The 24,608-nt window shown below is 44.4% G+C and overlaps 2 protein-coding genes across 2 annotated transcripts in view; both read right to left on the bottom strand.

Annotated features, from left to right (window-relative positions):
• Positions 1-465: 465 nt before the first annotated feature.
• On the bottom strand, positions 466-6,728 carry LOC112265169 (adapter molecule crk). The gene is made up of 3 exons (XM_024442254.2): positions 6,191-6,728; positions 5,250-5,818; positions 466-3,435 (listed from the first exon to the last, which is right to left on the bottom strand). Exons 1-3 carry the CDS (start codon positions 6,408-6,410, stop codon positions 3,298-3,300), a joined length of 927 nt encoding a protein of 308 aa, XP_024298022.1. The 5' UTR covers positions 6,411-6,728; the 3' UTR covers positions 466-3,297.
• An 8,078-nt stretch (positions 6,729-14,806) lies between these two features.
• Positions 14,807-24,608, bottom strand: part of LOC112266068 (leucine-rich repeat-containing protein 75A-like) — a 28,605-nt gene continuing 18,803 nt past the window's right edge. Inside the window, exon 4 of the mRNA XM_042295939.1 lies at positions 14,807-16,766. Within this exon, the coding sequence (XP_042151873.1) occupies positions 15,935-16,766 (832 nt within the window). The 3' untranslated portion in view covers positions 14,807-15,934. The remainder of the gene's footprint in view (positions 16,767-24,608) is intronic.

Below are 24,608 nucleotides of genomic sequence, written 5' to 3'. Positions count from 1 at the left end.
ATTATTTTTAAAGCATGATAAGGCTTTCTCATTCTTTCTTCTTAACCAGAACACATGAAACAGGCTGGCTGTGATATCTGGGACCAAGTTTTGGTAGACAGGCCTGCAATAATAATCAGCTGTCTGGATATTTAAATAAAAATAAACACCCAAGTAGGCCAACTGGCTTTTTGTAGGTCTATGTTATGTATGTGTAACAGTATAACTTCAGTCCGTCCCCTCGCCCCTACCCGGGCTCGAACCATTGACCCTCTACACACATCAACAACTGACACCCACAAAGCATCGTTACCCATCGCGCCAAAAGCCGCGGCCCTTGCAGAGCAAGATTATTAGCGTGCTAACGCTATTAGCGCACACCACCGCTAACTAGCTAGCCATTTCACGTCGGTTACATATGACAAGTGAGACAAATTATGAAAAGGCATTGCAGTTTGATCTCACATTTATGACAATCCACAAGACTGATAGGGTACAGTATTTTCATTTGCCAATCCTTTGACTTTATTTACTATGTATATCTTAACACATTACATGCTACAGAAAATAAATGGCAATTTCAATTGTCTTGAAAGAATATAGTGTTATAATACAATGGCACATTTTGATATCATCACAATTTCCATTTGCGGTTGCCAACCAAGCCCCATTATGAAAGGTAATGACTTCCACAGGGTTACAAAAATACAATACTTTAAAATATTTATAGGCCTGATTGACAAAACAAAATCATAAAAATAAGAGCAGATTACATAAACGGGCATGCATTGAGAGAATGAATGAAAAGGCAGACATGATTTAGCAGATGTTAATACTGGAGTAACTGATTAAAGAAACTAACTGTAATCAGTTACATTACCAGCTAAAATATTGTAACCAGATTAGTTACTTTAGAAAAACTAGTTGATTACTTGTAAATTCAGAAAGGATGTTTGTGGGAAAAATACATTGAAAAATACATTGCCACCTTTCCGTTTTCTCAATTTCGCATTGAAAAAAGGTGCAAGTTTAGATTTGTTATACCTGACCGGGTCTGACCACTATGACACCCCAAATGTGTTTGATGGTTCCTTTTCATCTTCTTTTAATGCTTATGAAGGGGAAAGTAATCAGATTGTTACTGAGTTTGGGTAATCCAAAAGTTATTACTGATTACAATATTGAACAGGTAACTAGTAACTGATTACATTTAGAAAGTAATCTACCCAACCGTGACCTTAAACATAGATTGTGGCATAAATTGGCTATAAAACAGTTTGTCAGTCGGTCCGAAAGCTACAATTATACGGAGAAATGGTACAAGTTTGAGGACAATGGAAAAACCCCTGTGGTTTCAGGACAATCCAATTGTCAAAAGGTTATAGATTCTATTCCTCTGGATTTTGCAGCATCTAATACCCAGAACCTACATCGGAGGACAGCAGACGGTGTATTTTGGATGAGGTACTACATAATTGGAGTTTAACTCTTATAACCATACTCAAGTCTTCACACCCTGACAATGCATGCCTTTGGATTTTTCACAGCTGCATCATAAATTTTGGGCTAAATTACCTTAGATTATATATATAAAAAATTTAAAAAGCCAGCACAAGTTCTGCCACAGACAATGAACACAGCAGAAAAGGCAAGAAAAGCAATTGGAAAGGGAGGGGCCTGAACTGGCAAGTAATTGTAAAAATGATTGACTCAAGTGCATTCTGAAAATATTTCACCTCCAGCATCCTCAACACAGACAACTGTATTGATCAACATGGGCTAAAGCTCGGAGGCAGACAAGCACTTCGGTTCACCCAGCACCTCTTTGCCTAATGCTGTTGCAGTGCACCCTAGTGGCCAGTTCTACTGAAGACGAGGCAACCCATTTCTCAAGTCACCTCTGCCTTAATCTATGGGAAACCACTCTAGGAGGTGACATTATCCAAGTGAATTTCAGGGGCACATTCAGTGGGGCGCAAAGCGTAAGAATGGTCTGTATGATGCAGTGCCAGGGAGCAAACTTAGCCAGTATCCTACATGATAGGAATGGAAAGACCATCGTCATGTGTCAACAGGTGGTCTTAACTGTGATCTCTTATCAACAGAGGACACCTATTCAAAGTTGACAGTCTAAGTAATAGTGTGGTGGTTTGTGGATTTAGTTTGGTGGTTTGTGGATGCATGCAAATTAAAGTGTGTTTTTCTCACTCTATTACACTAATGAATACAGACAGACATCAATTCACAAAATATAGTGGATGACAGGAATCTAGAACGGAAAAGTGAGAACTCAGTGTCAATGCAGTGCCTTGACCTTGTAACCAACGTGTACAGGAGAACAAGTACTACCATAATCAGTATAGAATCTAAAAGCTTCCAAGGAGAAAGACAATTCATGTTACCATTGAGCTTATGTCATACAAAAAAAATGTCATTTTAACTGTCTATCCTTGGCTATGGTATTATATGATATGGCAGAACGTTGCCATGACCCTGGCAGATCATACAAAAGGCATCTCCAATATTTAGAACAAGTTAACAGCCGTGGGTGGGAAAGAACGACATCTCAGTGATTCAGAGTAGGAGTGGAGCAGACAAAGGCTTGTCAAAGAGCACAGACAAGCAAGACAGAGAGGGTCAGCGCCTGACAATACCGCAAGCTCACAACATAGCCGACACATTTGACGAGATCTCCGCAATAGTGGTGGACTGGCAATCTTACTTCTCTTGAAAAACGCCAAAAAAACAACAACAAAAAATACATGATTTTAGCATGTAATGGTTCTCAATTTCATAACGATATGTTCTTTTTTTCCCCTTACAAAAAGACTACTAGTTACTTGGTCGTGGATTTGTAGTGAGGATGATAGTTTTGTGTACAGTGTAGTGTCATTCTAACGGCCCTCTTCGACAGCCAGAGAAAAGTGTTTCTCCATGGATCTCTGTGTGTACGATTCCAGCCCGAGAGCGCATTTCGACCACACACTCCCCATCTTCCTCTTTGTATTACACAGCCGCTGTCCTCATCCCATCAGACAAGGCCTGAGTCTTTCTTCTTTAGAAGGGGAATGTGTGTGTGTTTTGATAGAGCTGGCCATGGTGCTGAAGTGGTATAAATAATGGTGGTGTGTGAGACGAAGACACAGCGTAATGATGATCTAACGGCCAACTGAGGAAGAGGAAGTGGTGTGTGTGTCTTGAGTGTGGAGGCTGCTGATTGGCACAGGGCCGATGGTGGCATGTGAGGGAGTGAGTGTCTGTGTGTGTGTAAGGGCAGGGTGAGGGATGGGAGGAGCCCAAGGAGCCCAGTGTCCACTCTCAGCTCACGTCGTCCTCCGGGTTATTATGGTCCAGCAGCTTAACATGTGTGAAGGGGAAGTGGCCTCGTTTGCCCTTGCACTCGCCCTCCCACTGGCCGTTCACATTGATCTTTGTCACCTTCACCATGTCACCCACCTGCAGGAAGAGAAGGACTCGTCAAACAGACAGACCCAGGTCATGTTCATCAGGGCACGCTACGGAAAACATTTCAAAACACTTTTCAACGCAACACAAAAATGTGCCGTTGCTTACTGGATAAGTCCATGGAGACGCTCCCAGTTTCAGTCCGTTTGGTACCCAATGAACACGGTGTTCACCCTGTAATGAACTTGTTGCAGTAGTTGCAGCTTGATAGCCACTTGTGAAACTTTGTCTATGTATCGCAGCGGTTCATTTGGCCTCGCAAGAACACAAACCGTGGGCGCAACTAAACACAAACCAGTATTCCAGAGGTTCATTTGTTGGTTCACCCTGTAGGCCTCTTCATTACAGTTGGACAATCCTTCTAAATAGAGTGAAGTTCTCTCATCGACTAAGAGGTGACCAGGAAGTATGTGCAGGGGCTAATCATTAAACCTATATACCTCCTGAGTCATACCACTGGCAAACACCTTTATAGAGGGTAAATATCCTGTTTGTTATCATTGGAGCGCTGTGCTGACTGATTCTTGGGTGGATAGAAAATATAACCTGTCTGGGACCCAAAAGTGTATAACATTTAGCCAACATTTTCACACAAGTCTCTGACATTACTTTCCCGTCCTTGTAAGTAGCTTAACACAGAGGACAAACAGACTACTTCCACCCTGTAGCTGATTCCATCAAGACAGAAAGGCCAGAAAGTGAACATTGCGTATCTGTTTCAATGTTACTGTTCCTTCTCTCCAGTCTTCCCTCTCTCCAAGCAGGTTAGAAGGAGAGAGGGGGGGGGGGCTGAGCCTAAGACCGCTGGCTTGTCGCCCAGCTCTGGCTCAGAATAATGTCCTCATGAAAGGAAATATTCCTCTACACAAAGTATTTCCTTCCCACAACGACCTCCGCTTTGGAAGCCCTCTTTCCCCTTCCGGACAGTTAGTTAAGACAGTCAGCGAGGGAGGGAGCCTCTGGCAGCATTCTCTAATGAGCTTTAGAGCAGTTGGCCATTGAGTTCAGACTGACTGACCACCACCCTGTATGCACTGGGTCATATTCATTAGGGCAAAACGTTTTGCTTCTAGGACAAGATCAGGAAAGTCCCTCCCCATTTCAGTCCATTATGTGTTTGGTGACTAATGGACACGACCCAAACTAACTTCTTTAACAAGCCTAGCGGCTGGGACACAGAGGCATGCAACTGGTTAAGAAGCTGAGTAGGAAGTCACAGACAACAAGTCACAGAGGCCACATACCAACTCCTTCATTCCTTCCAGCAGTGAGCGGAAAAGTAAGACAACTTGGAATGACCCACTGGGAAGGAACCTAGGGGTAACTTGGAATGACCCACTGGGAAGGAACCTAGGGGTAACTTGGAATGACCCACTGGGAAGGAACCTAGGGGTAACTTGGAATGACCCACTGGGAAGGAACCTAGGGTCTTCTCCAGATTATGACTTTACAACAGATGAAACCAGTCCCAGTAGCAAGGATGACCAATTAGACACTGATATTGGCATTACAAATATAACAGTACAGACAACCATTCAGAAATGTCATTAATTCAATATCATTCTAAAATCATAGTTTTTTTTAAGGCATAAAAAAAAGTGTTTTGATTCTCTGGCCTCAATCTTGACATAATGCCAAAGAAAATATATGTTGTACAAGACCAGTCATTATTAGCTTCATTGCACTGAAGGCTGAGGACAAAGGAAAATCCATGACAAAATGAGGAGGATCAAAGAATCAGAGAGGGATGATGAATAAAGGGAAAGAGGAAATTAGAGAATGAGAGAGCACAGCTAGGTAGGTACCTCTAAGGCAAGGGCGGTCTTGTCGTAGGCATTGGGCACCCTCTTCTGGATGGCCCTGGCAAAGACGGGTCCGTTCTGCAGGTTGGGCAGAGGTGTGGGCTGGGCGTATTGGCTCGGGTCTAGCAGAGGAGGGCCCTGAACACTGGAGCCGTCTACCGAGCCCACCCCACCTGGACCCCCTGTTCCAAGGCCCCCCGAGGTGGGAGAGGCCGGTCGGTACTTCTCCACGTAGGGCACAGGGATCATCCCGGCACGCCCCTCTAAATTCTTGGCGTTCCACCACTGCTCCTCAGGCTTCTCCAGGACCCGCAGGATGTCGCCCTTTTTGAAAGGCAGATCTTCATCGTCGTTGCCTGGGAAGTCGAAGAGGGCACGGACCATCTCGTCTTCCTGCCGCTGCGGCGGGCCTCCAGCACCTGCGTTGACGCTGACCAAGGGAGAGTGTTTGGCCTTGTTGATGGGCTCTATCAGAGTGGTGGTGTCCAGGTAGTGGATCTTGTAGAACTCCAGCAGGGAGTGGAGGGCGTCAAACTCCTGGTCCCCTATGCGGAACCGTGGAGGCGCCTGGCCTGGGAGAGGAGGGTGGGGAAAGAGGGATGAGTAGAAAAGGAAAGAACAACCGAAACAATTTCACTGGTCAAAGGTATTAGGCTTTATTAACTGCCGTGTGAATTACCACATTTCTGGCCCATTAAAAAGGCAGCGGACTATATATATTTGACGTTTGGTTGAACCAAAATGTCACTGTTTGGTTGATTCACTTGTAGGAAGTTAATCTTACATTATTTTCCAAATAAAGCCAAATGAACGTGGAATGGCTTGCTGGATGAATCTTTATTGGGTTGCATGCGTTATAGTGCATCTGGTTGCATTGAAGTCATACAAGAACGTCTACCCTGAAGGTTCCTTTATTCTGCAGCCCCAAACCATGTCTCTCTTACCTGAGCCAGACTGCCGGTTGTTGCTGATGCTGTTGATTATGTAATGCGAGACTTTGGAATTCTCTGAAACAGACAGGACGTAGTCGCCAGGGCTTGTAATGGAGTCTCTCACCAAAAACACTCCGTGTCTCTGTCCTTGTAAAAGTGAAACTGCCTCCTGTCTACTTAATCTTCCCCAGTACCAACTTGCACGATCCTCTGCGTCAAAATTTCCGGCCATAACTCCCACTCCAAAGCCGAGGCTTCACGGGCCTTCCCTTTGAATCCCCTTATCCACAACCAGCATTCAACTCATACAAAAACTTTAGCGCGTAGAATACATTTGGAAAATAGGCGACATCCGCAACTTGCCTATGCCCATCAAGTTAAAATCCAAAAGCCGGTCCTCGTACAAAACGTGTCTGATCACCCGATTAAAATATGTCGATTACAACTTACCCAACCCAGTTGTAAAACAATACGATTTTGATCAAATCCTGTAAGTTGTCACAAGTAACTTCAAAAAATGAAATGGCGGATCCGGGGAAACAAAACTGACCCCATTAGCCGGATATGACGTTTTTATGCATTACGTAGAAACGTGTCAGATGAGGGTGTCCATGTCGATAAGGTCAAACGTTACTTTATTTATGACAGGATATGAGATAATAATAATAATAATAACAGTACACATTGTATATATTAATCCAACCCATGGATTATCTCAATTGTGGTCTATTTGATTGCCGGTCATTGTAAATAAGAATTTGTTCTTAACTGACTTGCCCAGTAAAATAAAAGTTAATTAAATTTTAAAAATAAAAAACGGAATGGGGGCAGCACATATAACACACAAATAGTAAAACAATATCATACAAACAACAGTCAAAATACACATAATGCACAATCAGTAAAACAATCAGTAAAACATTCAGCAATAGGCAGTATTTAAGAGGCAGGGGGAAACATGCAGTTATCAGTTAAAGCTGCAATGTGTAACTTTTTGGGCGACCCGACCAAATTCACATAGAAATGTGAGTTATAATCTGTCATTCAAATTGAAAACAAGTCTAAGAGGCAGTATATATGTTCTATGCGTATATTTCTATGATTGATGTGCTTAAGTTTAATTTTTGCGTCTTTTACTTTTGATATTGTACACCAGTTTCAAATGGCTGAAAATACAATATTTTTGGCTATGGAAAATATATTTCACAGAGTTTTAGATGGTGCAATGATTCTCTACAGTTTACTTTGTTGTTTTGTCACATTAACTGACATTAGGCAATCTATTAGAATTTGTTTTTAAAAGTACCAATGGACACAAAACAGCTTAGTTTTAGTTTTTTTATAAGGAAGGTCCAGTCTCTAGCAGCGGAGAATTGAAAATCAGTTTCACCAAAGATACAGAGTGACTTGAGGATTGCCAGGTTTATGTAATTGCTGGATCTCAGGGTGCTGTTGGTGGTGGGGAGTCTTAGTAGTGAGATGGGATTTGTATATTAATATGAGCCTGTGGGTTTGACGTCATACGTGTAGGGATGGCCAGTCAATGGATTAGCATGTCACAGTGATGGGTTTTGTTAAAACGGCCATCTTCAGTTAGGTGTTCGGGCACATTCTACCTGTGTTTTTTTTTGCCAGTCAGCTCAGCCCCCATTCAGAAGGTCCTACACTTATTTGACTTCTTATTGGTCAAGGTCACGCCAAGTATTATTATGTTAGCCTATCAGCAGCCTAGATTCCCGTGACATTCAGTGCAAGACCCCAGCATGGACAGGGCAGAAACTTGCTTTTCCTATCCAGATGAGCACTACGTTTTCCCTCCTGCTACTCGTCCGCCTGCATGAGGCCTTTTGCTGTTCTGATGATTTATTGTTCGTGCAGCTATGCAGCCATAAACTGTCAGTTTCAATAGTGGTCAGACCTGTATGTGTGTGTGTGGATACTTTCTGTCCATTAAAACCCCTTAAACTGGAATTCCTTGTTGTTCTAACCTGACAGTTTGTAGTGGTTACTACCGGCCTACCAGCACTTACGTTTTTCCTCCTATTTGAGTGGTCCTTTGATTCTACAATCTACCCATATTTTTCAGGTTTGGATCACTAATGACAAAGCGTATGGCAGGAGTGATAAAGTAAGTCCAGTTTAAAGGAGGGCGGACTTTGGGGCCATCCTGTAGATGACATCGCCATAATCCAGCATGGGGAGTAGTGTCAATCAAACCAGCGTGTGTTTAGCAGTGTGTGAATGAGGATTTGTTCCGGATTTGACCTTTGCTTGAGGATTATTGGTGTGAGTGGAATTACAGTCCCGTGTCCAGCCAGATACCCATGGATTTGTATGAGCTGACAGATCCCAGGGCAGACCCATCTAGTGAGGTTAATTGGCTCTAAAATGTCTCAATCACCAAGGTAATGGGCTTATTTGAGTGGTAAGGCAGAAGCAATCGACTGCAGATGAAATTCGAGGAGTGAAGTCATGGGGGGTGCTTCTGTGACAGGCGAAAGACAGACACTGACGTGGCTTGCCAACAGTAAGGCTCAATGTAACACGGCAGGGTTGCCATTGTTTATAAAAGTTTTTCTTTGTAATGTCTCCAACCTCCCATATCACACACACACACACACACACACACAATGTAGCCTAAATACAGTATATGTCTGAACATTGTACTATCAATTGGTGAGAGAGAGCCTCAAATATCACGAATGAATTTGTACATATCCACTGTGAACATGAGCGCTCAAAGTTTGTTCTTGTTTCAGTCCCGTCTTTGCTCACGTCCTCGTGGGTAAAACAAAAACACGCTAATGATTGGTTGACAATAGAGCCTTCCACAAGGCAGGTGATGGCTCAGTTGGTAGAGCATGGCACTTGCAATGCCAGGGTTGTTGTGGGTTCAATTCTCATGGGGACCAGTATGAAAACGTACGCTCTCTCTACTGTAAGTCACTGGATAAGAGCGTCTGCTAAATGACTGAAATGTCATGGCTGCAAGTTGCAGCTGGGGATGAGCAAATGCAGGAGACTGAAGTTGAAATTTCATGGCCTTTGATCACATGGAAAGTTCATGTCGGTGCAATTTGGACAGGTTTTCATCCCCATAATGCATCACACTTTGAAAGGCGTTGGTCACCGACTCGACAAAAGTGATCCGCTCTAATGAGCCCATAAAGAACTGGAGACTGTGTCCAAGATGTCCGACCTTTGTTTGCATATGCCGATTCATGGACCATCTATGTCTGTCTACTAGCACTCAGTGAGCACAGGAAGCAGCGTGAGCAACGATGTCATCACGAAATCCAAAAACATAGCAGACATTGGATCCATGTAAAATGTCAATGGTCGTGTTTGAGAGCATCAAAACCATGAGGCATCATGGGTAAATTGTGACCAACTGATTTACAAATAATAATGCGTTGTTATTTATGATGCAAGGATATTCATAGATCAATCAGTTGATGGCACTTTCTTCGGCTGAAAGTGATGGAAAAAACATTGGCATAGGCAACAATTATCTGAATAATTCAATGGGAGTTTTGTCAACAAAGATGATGACTAAAGTGTCTTATTAGGAATTTTCAAATCTGACTTCTTTATGTGGCCATCAATGGAAATTGTCTTTCTGGGCCGGGGCGTCAGTTAAACTGCAGTACCGAAGCAAGGCTGCAGGAGCAGTCGAAACCTTCTTGACCAGAACTCTGGCCCCCTTGGTCTCAATTGACTTTTCACTTAAAAGTTGGCTGAATGTCCTGATATGGCTTGGTCATTAAAAAATGCAGCAGCCATGGTGTAGAAGCAAGAGTTGCCTTGGGGAGGGGGTTAATGTGGATGTCTCTTTTGTGTTTGTTCGCACTTGGCAAGCAGTCTTTGGTTTGTTCATTCACTCTGCCAAAACAGTACACAGTTAGTCACCCTTCTCGATAACTTGAAACAGTCTAACCAGGTCTTGTGTCTTGAACTTCTTTCGCCAATTAGCTTCAACCAGCTGGTGTGCGACTGTGGCAAAGTTAGTTTGACATTGGATAGAGGGGGTAATTATGGAACGTCAATAAATTACAATAAATGTAAATGGGACAATATTTTCATGTTGCACATATTTTAGTTGTCTCATTAAATGCTTTCAATATTTGTATATGAATTTCTACAATTTATAGTTGGTTTAAGGTTTTTAAGTCATTGAAATGTACAGGTATTGACAATGTAGATTGTGTAATTTACTGATGATCTCTGTCCCCCATAGGGATATCATCAAATGTCAAACCAAATTGACCATGGGCATTACAATCAGGTCCCATGCAGAGCTAGAATAAATTCGTTTCTGACTCATATCAATGCCACATAGGTTATTTTCAAAACAAGATTTTGCTTTGTATTGGCAGTCGCTCTGTTTTCAGTTTTATGATGTTTCCAAAAGTGACCACCAGATGTCAGTCTAATACCAGGGACCCAAAAGTGTATCATTATCAATATCAGATCTGGCGTAGTTCAGTTGGAGTAGTTTGCTTCCTAGCAAGTGGCACTCACAAATTTCCCTTGAAGTACCCACTTTGAGGGGCGGCAGGGTAGCCAAGTGGCTAGAGCGTTGGACTAGTAACCGGAAGGTTTGAAGTTCAAACCCCCGAGCTGACAAGGTACAAATCTGTTGTTCTGCCACTGAACTGGCAGTTAACCCACCCACTGAAAATAAGAATTTGTTTGTTCTTAACTGACTTGCCTAGTTAAATAAAGGTAAAAAAGTTTAAATATATATTCTTCCCTCCATTAAGAAGGCATCTGGGGTTCTCCTGAATTTGTATATCTGAACATATGCGAAGGAAACTAGCTACGGTTATTGCGGCCACCTAGTGTGTGATGACCCAGATCGCCTCAGAAAACCCTGACTGTGTCACATCCTCTGGACGGATAGTGCAGAAAATCACAGAACAACTGGTCTGCTCGGGGGTCAGCAGAGCAGCACCTCCCAACTCTGTTGCCAACTAAAAACTGTCTAGGTGTTTGCTCATTGTCTGTGTGAGTGGGAAAGACAGACTGCTCTAGTTATTTATCCAAGAAATAGCACTGAAACAAAATATACGTTAAGTTATTCTGGTAAAAGTGCTTTGGAGGAAATTTGGAGCTGAAGTCCAGGGCAACATTCCTAAATATTTTCAGGCAGAGAATTAGGGATTATTTACTGCAGCTCACTGCTCAGGCATTTTCTTCATAATCGGTTACAATACAATGAGTCCAAGAAGAGGGGAAAGACTGATATTATAATAAAGAAAACATGCAGAAAAAGAAGGAGTAGGTATGTTTTCCAGAACACAGTATTTATTGTTTTTATTTCATGGCAAGACAGCAAGTCACTTGATTTTCATGTCATGGCAAGACACAGAACATCCCTTTCCAATTCATCACCTAAACTGTGTGTGTGAGTGTGAGTGTGAGTGTTTGAGTGAGAGTGTGAGTGTTTGAGTGTGAGTGTGAATGTGAGTGTTTGAGTGTGAGTGTGAATGTGAGTGTTTGAGTGTGAGTGTGAGTGTGTGTTTGAGAGAGAGCAAAGTTGCATACAGACATGCTTTTATCGTACAACCCTTTTCCCTTTCAGAGAGAGAGAGAGAGAGAGAGAGAGAGAGAGAGAGAGAGAGAAAGAGAAAGAGAAAAAGAGAGAGAGAGAGAGAGAGAGAGAGGAAGAAAGAAGAGAGAGAGAGAAAAAGAGAGAGAGAGAGAAAAAAAGAGAGAGAGAGCGAGAGAGAGAGAGAATCATTGAACTGTGGATGATCCTTATGAGTACACGATATACTCAATATCATAATAGCAGAATTCAAGTACACATAAAATCCTTTAATTCCAGTACACAACATTTGTTTATTTGTGTTTTTAACTGTTTAGTTTGCTCCATTAACTCAGGCACATTTTGCTTATTTTGTTTTCATATTCCACTAATAATCATCCACTGGTTTGGGAGGGGAAATTGCAGCGCTGTGGGCAGTGACGAGAGAGGTGCCAGAGATGCCCAAACATTCAAGTATACAAAGAAACAAACTGCATTGTCACATCTTCTCAATATGACAGATATGGACTGAGTTCCAAAGAAACATCCTCCAGTAGAGTCTTTCCTCCCAAAACCAGCCATCGAGACACAAGAGACTGCACCCAGACAGACAAAGCAGTCTCACAGGGAAATCCATCAAAGACACAAAAGACTGCACCCAGACAGACAAAGCACTCTCACAGGGAAATCCATCAGAGACACACAGTGGGACACAGTGCAAATACAGACAGTGTACTCGTCTATTACATCTCCTATAGACCCACATACACACAACCCTGTGTTCAACTGGACCGTCTCCGGACGAAGAAAGACTTGAATGAACAAGACATGTCTCAGATAGGAGTAGACCTGAGAACAGAATACACGCTTCAGGAAGTGCTTGCGAGGCAACAGTGTGCAATGGTGGATCGAGTTCTGGACATGAGACCCTGGAAATGGTGGTTCTAATTGGTCTGTTAAGATACAGTATATCCATGGTCTTCTTATTTGAATACAGTATAACAGACACACTATCAGCACAAACATCTATCTTTGTTGGGGGGGGATAATAGTGTTGAGGAATTACACTTCTGAGAACTGACGTTGAACCTCTGGACCCTATTGCAATCCCCTCAGCTGACACATAACCCCATGTCACTGCCCTTAGAGGCATCAAGTACCTCATATACACAATTAACAAAGAAGATGAAGCGCATGATCCTAATTCTTAAAGCGTTTGATTAGACCGTTGTTACAAATGGGAAAACATGTGCCGTGCGAGAGCTACATAGTTACTGAGAATGAGGGCGTGTTCTATAGCTGTAGCCCAGAGACAGTCCCTGTAACATGGCATTGTTGTAACCACACAACAAAATACTGTTAAACGTTTTGATACGACGGTGATAAGTGATACGTTCACTCTACATGACTGGCAGGGATAAAGGGAAAAAGCGAGGCTACTAAAGATGGGTTGTCATTCAGCACTTTGCTCTGAACTACATAATATCTTGATTGAATTATTCTATTCACCACAACTGTCACCATATCTCCTGTCACCATATCTCCTGTTACAGTAGCTCCTGTCACCATATCTCCTGTCACCATATCTCCTGTTACCATATCTCCTGTTACAGTAGCTCCTGTCACCATATCTCCTGTTACAGTAGCTCCTGTCACCATATCTCCTGTTACAGTAGCTCCTGTCACTGTCACCATATCTCCTGTCACCATATCTCCTGTCACCATATCTCCTGTTATAGTAGCTTCTGTCACCATATCTCCTGTTACCATAGCTCCTGTCACCATATCTCCTGTTACCGTAGCTCCTGTCACCATATCTCCTGTCACCATATCTCCTGTTACAGTAGCTCCTGTCACTATATGTCCTGTCACCATATCTCCTGTTACAGTAGCTCCTGTCACCATATCTCCTGTCACCATATCTCCTGTTACAGTAGCTCCTGTCACCATATCTCCTGTTACAGTAGCTCCTGTCACCATATCTCCTGTCACCATATCTCCTGTCACCATATCTCCTGTCACCATATCTCCTGTCACCATATCTCCTGTTCACCATATCTCCTGTTACCAGTAGCTCCTGTCACCATATCTCCTGTTACCGTAGCTCCTGTTACAGTAGCTCCTGTCACCATATCTCCTGTCACCATATCTCCTGTCACCATATCTCCTGTCACCATATCTCCTGTTACCATAGCTCCTGTCACCATATCTGCTGTCACCATATCTCCTGTCACCATATCTCCTGTCACCATATCTCCTGTCACCATATCTCCTGTTACAGTAGCTCCTGTCACCATATCTCCTGTCACCATATCTCCTGTCACCATATCTCCTGTTATAGTAGCTCCTGTCATCATATCTCCTGTTACAGTAGCTCCTGTCACCATATCTCCTGTCACCATATCTCTGTCACCATATCTCCTGTTACAGTAGCTCCTGTCACCGTATCTCCTGTCACCGTATCTCCTGTCACCATATCTCCTGTCACCATATCTCCTGTCACAATATCTTCTGTCACCATATCTCCTGTTACAGTAGCTCCTGTCACCATATCTCCTGTTACCGTAGCTCCTGTCACCATATCTCCTGTTACCGTAGCTCCTGTCACCGTAGCTCCTGTTACAGTAGCTCCTGTCACCGTATCTCCTGTCACCATATCTCCTGTCACCATATCTCCTGTCACCATATATCCTGTTATAGTATCCCCTGTTACCGTAGCTCCTGTCACCATATCTCCTGTTACAGTAGCTCCTGTCACCGTATCTCCTGTCACCTCCTGTCACCATATCTCCTGTCACATATCTCCTGTCACCGTTATCTCCTGTCCCCTCCTGTAGCTCCTGTCACCATATCTCCTGTTACCGTCACCATATCTCCTGTCACCATATCTCCTGTTACAGTAGCTCCTGTCACCATATCTCCTGTCACCATATCTCCTGTTACAGTATCCTGTCACCGTAGCGTAGCTCCTGTCCCCGTCACCATATCTCCTGCTCCTGTCACCGTACCGTAGCTCCTGTCACCATACAGTATCCTGTCACCATATCTCCTGTTACCGTAGCTCTCTGTCACCATATATCCTGTCACCGTAGCTGTCACCATATATCCTGTCACCGTAGCTCCTGTTACCGTAGCTCCTGTCACCATATCTCCTGTTACAGTAGCTCCTGTCACCATATATCCTGTCACCGTAGCTCCTGTCACTGTAGCTCCTGTTACCGTAGCTCCTGTCACCATATCTCCTGTCACTGTAGCTCCGGTCATCATATCTCCTGTTACCGTAGCTCCTGTCACCATATCTCCTGTCACTGTAGCTCCGGTCATCATATCTCCTGTCGACATAGTGCTTAAGCCATATTCCTTAGCCAAAACACTGCTTTTCCACACAGCAACAAACTCCCCCCTCACATGCTTTACAATCATGAGCCTTATAGTCAGCATCTTTTCCTTTCATATTCAAAAAATCAACACACTGGAGCATGCATAAAAATAAAAAAATAAAAAATGGGTAGTTAGGATTGGTGAAGAGAGCGCTGGTCAGAGAGATACACAGACAGACATACTGTAGTATCAGAGAGAAAGATGCAATCTTGTTCACACACCAAAGCAGTCCGTGTCTACCACTCTTCTTCTGCCTTTCTACCTACCCGTCTGTCTGTCTGTCCATCCATCAGTCGTCTGTCTGTCTCTCTCTCTGACATACACCGTCTCTCCACCAAGAGGGGAACAAGTGACAGGCACATAGGCATTCATCCATCTATAGGACAGGATGAGCAGGGAGTAAAACCTGAATGAAACATCTCATAAGTGCCAGCGTTGACATACTCACATGTACATTCGAAAAGGTCAATATTTTCTACATTTGATATATAATATGTCTATTACTCTTTACTACAGAGGATTGTAATCCTAATTCATAATGAAACAACAATAAGAGTTATCACAAACCTCCTCCTCTTTCAGATTGTCATCTCCCTAAACTGTACATCCGTGGATGAACAGTCCACCCAGATAAGTTGGTTATTCCGGATCCATTCCAGTAGGTTGAGATGACAGAGTCCCTCCCCCAGATGTCCAACCCAGAAAACAAGTTCCGGTTACCAATGCGTTCCAATGACATTATCTAACGTTATAGCAACGTTCACTGTTTGCTGGTACTGCTCTCTTCTCCTTCTAGACAAAACGTGGGAGGGGAAGTTACAAGCAGAGTGGACCGGGGTTCTTGCTCAGGTTAGGTGGTCTAAGTGATCAGTCCCCTCCTCTCCATCCTCCTTCATCAGCTCAACCGCTCCTGAGGAATGCTGCGATTGGCTGGAGCACGACAAGTGGGAGGACTCACTCTGTGTGTCTTCCTCCTCGAGCTCCGCCCTCTCCACCATCTTCCTAATTCCCTGTCCCCGTGTCTCCTCCTTCCTCTTTCCCTCCCTCCTCTGCTCCTCCATTGTCCACATGCTGTCCTCTATCTCGTTCTCCTTCCCCTGCACCTCCAGGTCAAAGTCCAACAACTCTTCCATCATCTCCTCAATCTCCGTCTCTCCCTCCACCTCCGACCTCAGTTCATCCATGCTCACTGTCCTGTTGGTGTCATCCCTGTCATCGTCATCATCCCCCACCCTCCCCTCGGGCTCGCTGGCCTGGCTCTCACCAAACTCCAGGATGGTGGGCAGGTTGCCCTGCTTGGGGCAGCGCTTCCTCAGACTCACCAGGAAGGGCTGGGGCAGGGAGAAGATGTCCACGTTGTTGCCCAGGTCGATCCACGTGACACTGGGGAAGCTGGCCGGGTCCTTCAGGCTGTCCGTCAGCTCCTTGAGGACGGCACGGGTCAGCCGGTTGCCATTGAGGGCCAGGGTCTCCAGGCGGGGCAGGGCGGCCAGCGTGGGCAGGAGGAGGAGGAAGGCGTCGTCGGTGAGCTCGGTGAAGCCCAGCTCCAGGCTGCAGATGATGGGCGCGTGGCGCTGCAGGTAGGCACAAAGGCGCTCCATGTCACGCACCGTCAGGGGGATGCCCGAAAGGTCCAGCGTCCCGTTAGGGGGAGGGGTCGACAGCATGACCTTGAGACTGGGGTGGGGGGGAGAAGTAATCAGTTACAAGTCAGGATGCGTGTGTTAACCAGTTATCTCCAATGCAAATTGTATTTTTCCCTAGCACGAAACACGGCAAAGGTCCAAATATCATATAGTTGATAAAACAATAAGGGTGACGCATTAAGCTTTCAATGAGAGCCACATTCCCCAGACAGGAAGGCAGACAGCAGGAGCCCCAGGCATAGCGACAGGTAGGTAGACCAATTACATTACTATCTGTAATACTGTTGTTGTCACCATTTCCTGACACTTCATGTGCTGAGGGGCAGAGAGGTGAGAAATGGGTTCACCCGCTTACATGGAAAGGTTTGCACAGAGATAATTAGAGAAGGAGAGTTGGGGAGAGTGACAGCGAGGGAGAGAGAGGTTTTAGTTTCTACATAATTATCAGTCTGCCAGTCTGTGTTGCGTTTCCGTATCTGTCCATATGATCCACACAAACAAATGCGATGAGAGTGAACGGGGAGATTTTCTGCCGACCTCATCGAACCAAACAAGTGGATCTACGTGGCAGAGCCAGAGTGTTCACGCGTTTTGGCATAAGCTTGTGTCTTAATACTGTGGGTGACACCCAGGTGTGGAGTGTCTTTTGAATTTGGTCACTATGAGTCACATAATAACTTAATGATTCCAGCAATGTGAGTTCGGATGACTTCGGAGGAGATACACAACGGTCTTTTTGCCGTCAGTCAAAACAGTAAACAACTCAGCAGCCTTGTGATTAGAGTGTTCGCCCTGAGATTGGAAGGTTGAGAGGTCAATGCCCGGCCAAGTCATACCAAAGACTGTAAAAATGGGACCTGATGCATCTCTGCTTGGCACTCAGCATTAGGGAGACGGATTGAGGGTAAGGCCCTGCGATAGACTAGCGCACTGCCCGGGGGGGGGGGGTGTACTTGCACATCAAGCTGCCTCATGCTATAGAAACAGGACATAGGCTCCCACTCCTATGAGCTGTTCTGGGTTTCCCAAGGCTACTTACTTTACAACAAGCAGTAAAACGCTGACTGGAAATGAGGTAATGTTGTTTGCTCAGAACAGTATCTGTGTAGTATGGTGTGTCGGATGTGTAAACAAACACTCAAACCCTAACAACGACCACAGAGTCAAATGAGAGCTAGGAAGAAAGTGGTGAAAGACACAAAGAAAGAAGCGTGTCTGGATAATAGACATGCGCTCACAGCACATGGTGAAAAGAAGCACAGCAGGAGTCTCGTGCTTGGCAGTGAAGGAACTCAGCAGAATGAAGGCCTGCTCTGCATGTTATCCCAATAAAAGGACAAGTGAGATCAGACTTGAGTGCCTTCCAGGTACAAATGGAAACAATACAAACGCATTTGAGGCACAATGAGGTCCGGACCCCAATTATTACTCTAGAACCCCCCCTCCAAAATGTACCGTAACAATAGTAAATCTCCCTCCCAATCGCTGTGTAGTGCCAGGATGTGAGCCAAAGCAGAGACTAATTTACTAGTTGGTCCAGGCATATAATTACTAGAAGGGGACTTATCACTGAATGTTGACTTGAAAGTGAATGCCCATTATAATTATAATTCTATGGGTCAAGCACTCCGCTCTAATCCGTTAACATTGAGACATGGTGCAGTCCCACATATGCTGCTAAATCATTCCAGATTTGGTTTTGTTATTAATAACTTATTTTTTTTAAGTTTCAGAACTTCTCTCTAGCTAATGACTTTTTATGGGAATTGGGTCAAAGCAAACAAATGGAATCACTAGAACGGGAAAATCCTTCAGACGGTGTACAATTGATAGTACAGTCACATGGCTGACGGCCCACCAAAACACGGAATGTTGACTTAAATATCCGTTCTAGTAATTCTTGGTCTCTGGGTCAAAGTCAATGATGCCTGGGTTATGACCTCATGATGAATCCCTGGCTCCCTCTCAGGATTCCCTCTGTGACTTCTCCCCTGATAGTTTTAACTAACACATCTAAAAAGCAGAGCAGAACATAAACAAAAACAGAGGAAACGTCATACACGACATCAATCCCACACTTTCAGATTGGCTTCCAACCAGAATCCCACGGTTTAGACGAGACAAACGCTGAGCTGAGTTCTGTCCCTCTCAGAGACAGGAGTCAGGACCTTAGGGGCATAGATACTACATACCACATGGGGACCGATCTAGAGTAGATTGGCTAACAACATACATTAAAGCTAAGTTACACCCATTTGATAGGCAGTTTTATGTTAAAAGGATGTTTGGGGTGTGCAAAAGAACGACAGTACTGTAAGTTTTCCTCTTCTACTGAGTGTTATGATTGGCATGCTAACTGCTAGCTGTGAATAGCATGCTAACTGCTAGCTGTGATTAGCATGCTAACTGCTAGCTGTGATTAGCATGCTAACTGCTAGCTGTGATTAGCATGCTAACTGCTAGCTGTGAATAGCATGCCAACTGCTAGCTGTGATTAGCATGCTAACTGCTAGCTGTGAATAGCATGCAGAAAGCTAGCTGTGTTGGAACAGAGGCTCTTTGATGAGGCTCATTAAGGGGGACACCAGTGACTTGTCTGTGAGGTCATCATCATGCAGTACCATCGATGCGGGTGAGACGAATATCAAGCCAAGGCCCTGCATACAAATATTCTACAAGAAATGAAACCTAAACAATACCTGTGTAATGTCCATGAGGCCACAATGATTAGACTTTACATGATAAAAAAATAATAGGCATTTGGCAGACACTCTTATCCAGAACGACTTACAGTAATAATCGCATACATTTTCATACTGGTCCACTGTGGGAATCAAACCCACAACCATGGCGTTGCAAGCACCCCACTATACCAATTAAGCCACACAAGACGTTTTACATTAATTGAGTTCCTAATGTAAAACACAGTGAATCTGTTCAACCCCAATAACAAATAAATGATATCACATCCATGTGTGTTAATGATAATAACAGAGTAAATCAAAACAGTTGTATCAAACTGTTTACCTTGCAATGAAACTGGAGACAAAGTGAACGCTTCTGAATTTAGAAGTGAACATGGCTTCAGTTTTCCCTGTATTTAATGAACGATATCCAAAATAATGACATATCTAAACAGACAAGCACACTTGAGGTTCAACAAGGTTCCTTGCCCTGGCCATCCCTTTTCTGATAGAGGCCTTAATCTTCTCACCTCCTAGTCACCTCTCCTCTCATCTATTCACTGATGTCCCTGATATGTTTTCCTTCCATCCCTCTACTGTATCTATTCCTCCCTCTCATCTCTTCTTCTATTATATTTGATTCCATTCCATTCCATTCTATCCCCCCTCTCTCTCTTTCTTCCTCCCTCTCATCAATTATCACCAACACAGCAGGTGTGCACACAGTGGATGACAGTAGCAACTCTTATCTCGCCTCCTCTTTCCTGTGAGAGAGGTGAGAGAGAGCAGACTCTCCCCTCTTCTCTTTCCTCCTCTATGTGCTCACTGTGAAAGAGCAAGTTGACTTAATTTATGCATCATAGGTGGCATTCGGATTCTAGCACCCTTCTCCCGAGGTGTCCACTTGTTCAACCCTCTACGTGCATTTAAAAGCATTGGATTGGTGCGCGAATGGCTGGCGGGAGCGTGCCCCATATTCCACACGAGTCCATTTGTGAACTCAGCCACAAGTCAGTGCAATGAGACACTGTTGAGTGCCCGGAAGGAAGAAGATCCTCTGAAAAGGAAGCTTGTTTCACTGTCTCCCCTCAAGGATAGACAATAGATGTCATCTCGTCAATCAATTCATCCGCCTTGCCCCCCCTCTCTCTCTAATCTGGCTCCTCTCAAGTGAAGTATGGCAGTAGAAGTCTCAGTCATAACGGAATGGTCTCTGAAATCAGTTCAATGTTAAAACAACCTTTCACAATGTTACTGGTACGGGTTATAGTTAAACGTCATCCACGACGAGAGCAATGTATCATTTTACACATGGGTGACTGAACGGTTGGGGACCGTGCCTTACATGATCAAAAATATCGGAATAAAAGGTTGCTTTAGCATTGCTGTCATGTCCCTCATCTACAGCATATCTCTCCTTTGCAAATCCAGTGAGCACAGATTAGATATGAAAGCATAGGTCTAACGCTCCCAGTCTATCCAGAGTCGTAGGTGTGTCAAAGATAGATCTGATACTGATAGCGCAAGAGCACACATGCAAATGAGAGGAGCCGACGAGCAACAGCCTCTAGGCAATGGTAGCTGGTCTGAAGAGGAAATGGGATTAATAAGGAAATAGTGCCAAGCAGTTTAAGACAGAAAAGAGAGAGAGAGAGAGAGAGAGAGAGGAGTGAGAGAAGGGGGAGAGGAGAGAGGAGAGAGGAGGAGAGGGGGGAGAGACACAGCGAGAGAAGGGGAGAGGAGAGAGGGAGAGAGAGAGAGAGAGGAGGGGGAGAGGGAGAGGAGAGAGGAGAGAGGTGAGAGAGAGAGAGAGAGGAGGGGGAGAGGGGGGAGACACAGGAGAGAAGGGGGAGAGGGAGAGGAGAGAGGAGAGACACAGCGAGAGAAGGGGGAGAGGGAGAGGAGAGAGGAGAGACACAGCGAGAGAAGGGGGAGAGAGGGAGAGGAGAGAGGAGAGACACAGCGAGAGAAGGGGGAGAGGGAGAGGAGAGAGGAGAGACACAGCGAGAGAAGGGGGAGAGGGAGAGGAGAGAGGTGAGAGAGAGAGAGAGACAAAGCCACATACAAATTGAGAGAATGAATATTAATGGTGCAACCTCTTTTGCATATCATAACCATTATAATGGGACCCCGTCTTTTCGCTCGAATTGTGCATACTGGTCAAATGAGAAGAGAATGGATTTAGGGAGAAAGGGAGAAAGGCCGTGAACAAGGACTAACGGATGAGGAGCGAGAGTGAAAGAGAGCAGTCTGAGACTTGGGAGACACACTGAAAGCTCCTGGTGTCAGGCCTGTCCAGGTTGTTATTGATTAGTATTGTGCAGGGTTCCCAAAATGGTGCCCCCCCCCCCTTTGGAAATCTGTTCCAAAGTAGTCCCAAGCATAATAGAGAGACACAGCATGTGTGATTGTATACAAATGTAAGCAAGGTTGGAAGTGATTATGTTTTAGTCAAATGTTATATCTGTTGAGCTTCTTGCTGTCAATTTGCAGTAAACAAATGACTTGTAATTATGTTCCAGTCCCTTAACCATCCATCCGCTCAAGAAAAAATGTTTGTCCCGCGGCAGAATCGAGTTGATGATCTCTGGTATGGTGGTTCCACTCTGCAGACCCACTCTAAAATCCCTGTCAAGTGGAGCTTCATATTCATCTCTGACCCTTGGTGACCTGGTGACACCATTGTTCAGTGACATAACGCAACCCTAGTGACAGCAGTGCCATTGCAATATAATGAGTGTGGTATTAGGTGTCAGCTCGTCCATTGACAGCAAAGATGTCACTTTTCCCCTGTTTGTGTGTGTGTGTGTGTGTGTGTGTCACCTTGTCCTGGTCATCTGTCTCTATGGGAGACGGGCAGAGCTACGCTTGTCTCCCATTACTGCTCCATTCACTTCATTATCTCAGTCACCACATTCAACTCTACTTCTCAGATCATTACAGCTGCCACTCATTGTTTTGTGTAGGCCTGACACACACACACACACGTCCTAATTTGACAGTTGTTTACTTGGTGGCCACCAAGCATCTGTTCTCTCTTGGCTTCCAGCGGTCATCACTGTCAGTTCACACCGTCTTGCTGCAGGAACCAGCGCTGTTAGTTGAGTTGGCTGTACAGTAGATCCTCACTCCAATGCATAGACTGCATAAAAGCCTTTCATTTCTAAAGAACGTTATCAGAAAACAGCTAGTATATATATTTTTTAATCATCTTTTCTTAAGGACATTATAGTCATTTAGCAGACGCTCTTATCCAGAGAGACTTACAGGAGTGAGTGCGTACATTTTGTACTTATGCGTACTGGTGCCCCATGGGAATCAAACCCACAACCCTGGCGTTGCAAGCGCCATGCTCTACCAACTGAGCCTCACAGGACCTTCATTTAATAACATCTTAAGGATACGCCCCTTTTTGTCCATTTTCGGGCTAAAATGACATACCCAAATCGAACTGCCTGTAGCTCAGGGCCCGAAGCAAGGACATGCATATTCTTGATACCATTTGAAAGGAAACACTTTGAAGTTTGTGGAAATGTGAAGTGAATGTTGGAGAATAACACATTATATCAGGTAAAATATAATACAAAGGAAAAAACCATGCCTTTTTTGTATTTTTTTGTACCATCATCTTTGAAATGCAAGAGAAAGGCCATAATGTATTATTCCAGCCCAGGCGCAATTTAGATTTTGGCCCCTAGATGGCAGCAATGTATGTGCAACGTTTTAGACTGATCCAATGAACCATTGCATTTCTGTTCAACACTTTGTATCAAGACTGCCCAAATGTGCCTAATTAGTTTATTAATACCTTTTCATGTTCAAAACTGTGCACTCTCCTCAAACAATAGCATGGTATTATTTCACTGTAATAGCTACTGTAAATTGGACAGTGCAATTAGATTAACAATAATTTAATCTTTCTGCCCATATCAGATATGTCCTGGGAAATGTTCTTGTTACTTACAACCTCATGCTAATCGCACTAGCCTATGTTAGCTCAACAGTCCTGTGGGGGACCCACCGATCCTGTAGAGGTTTTAAGATTGGTAAAGTAAACGCACAACCACAACTTGTTTCTATAAATAATAGTCGTCTTTCAACATTTCATACCTTGACAATCCTTATCCGTTCCAGGACAAATTCTATTCCATGTTTAAGGCCGAGTCAGCCACTGGCCCAACTACAAAACCATCCTCAACATTCATCAAGCCAGCGGTTCAGTATCTAACTAGGGAAAGTTCACTCATTAGGTGTCCCAGTACTTTTTTTAACCAAGACGAACTGGAAATGGAGTTTGGGGGCTGGCACAACTCAGTCAAGCAGTTTCCCCTGGAAGCAGCAGTGTGCACGTGTGTGTGTGTGTGTGTGTGTGTGTGTGTGTGTGTGTGTGTGTGTGTGTGTGTGTGTGTGTGTGTGTGTGTGTGTGTGTGTGTGTGTGTGTGTGTGTGTGTGTGTGTGTGTGTGTGTGTGTGTGTATGCACGTGTGTGTGTGTTTATGTGTACAGTGCTTGCTTGTGTGTGTGTGTTCATGTCTATACATGCGTGTGGCCATATGTGTGTGTCCTTGCGTGTGCACGGTGCGTGCTGGGGTCATGACCAATCCAGAGCTGAGGCAGAGTGATGAGACAGCAGAGGAGGAGATGAGCCCTCTCCTCCAGTGCTCCTGTCTCCCATGCTAATTAGCTAGCGGCTAATGAAACCAATGGCAAAAGGCATTAAGGGCCCCGACTCCTCCACCACAGAGACAGAGGCACGGAGACCGGATTCACTGAGATAAAGCTAAAATGATCCACAGAACACATTATATGCAGACCTGGGTTCAAATACTATTTGCAGTCATTTCAAATACTTTAGCTAGGCTCGCTCTGAGTTTGCCTTGCACAAGAGAGCCAATGGAATAGTCCCAACAGTCCCAAAAGCCCGCCCCCTGTCGCTCTAGGCGGACTCAAGCAAACAGTTAAAGTATTTGAAAGATTTCAAATAGTATTTGAGAAAAGGTCTGATTGTATGCAGAGGACTCCGTGTCTGTGAGCGTTAGTCAGTGAGATGGAGGTATTGAAGATGTTTCCTCTAGCTACCTCTGTAATTACGGATGGAATGGTGGAGTCAATGAGGAGCCGGCAGGCATTAACATGCACAGTGTTACTCTACAACAGGACCCAGGCACTTACTTCAGACTACGTGACAAA

This window comes from Oncorhynchus tshawytscha, linkage group LG13 (genome assembly GCF_018296145.1).
Source record: "Oncorhynchus tshawytscha isolate Ot180627B linkage group LG13, Otsh_v2.0, whole genome shotgun sequence".
Lineage (NCBI taxonomy): Eukaryota > Metazoa > Chordata > Actinopteri > Salmoniformes > Salmonidae > Oncorhynchus > Oncorhynchus tshawytscha.
Note: the sequence above shows the minus strand (reverse complement) of the source record. Positions and strands in the feature narration are given on the sequence as shown.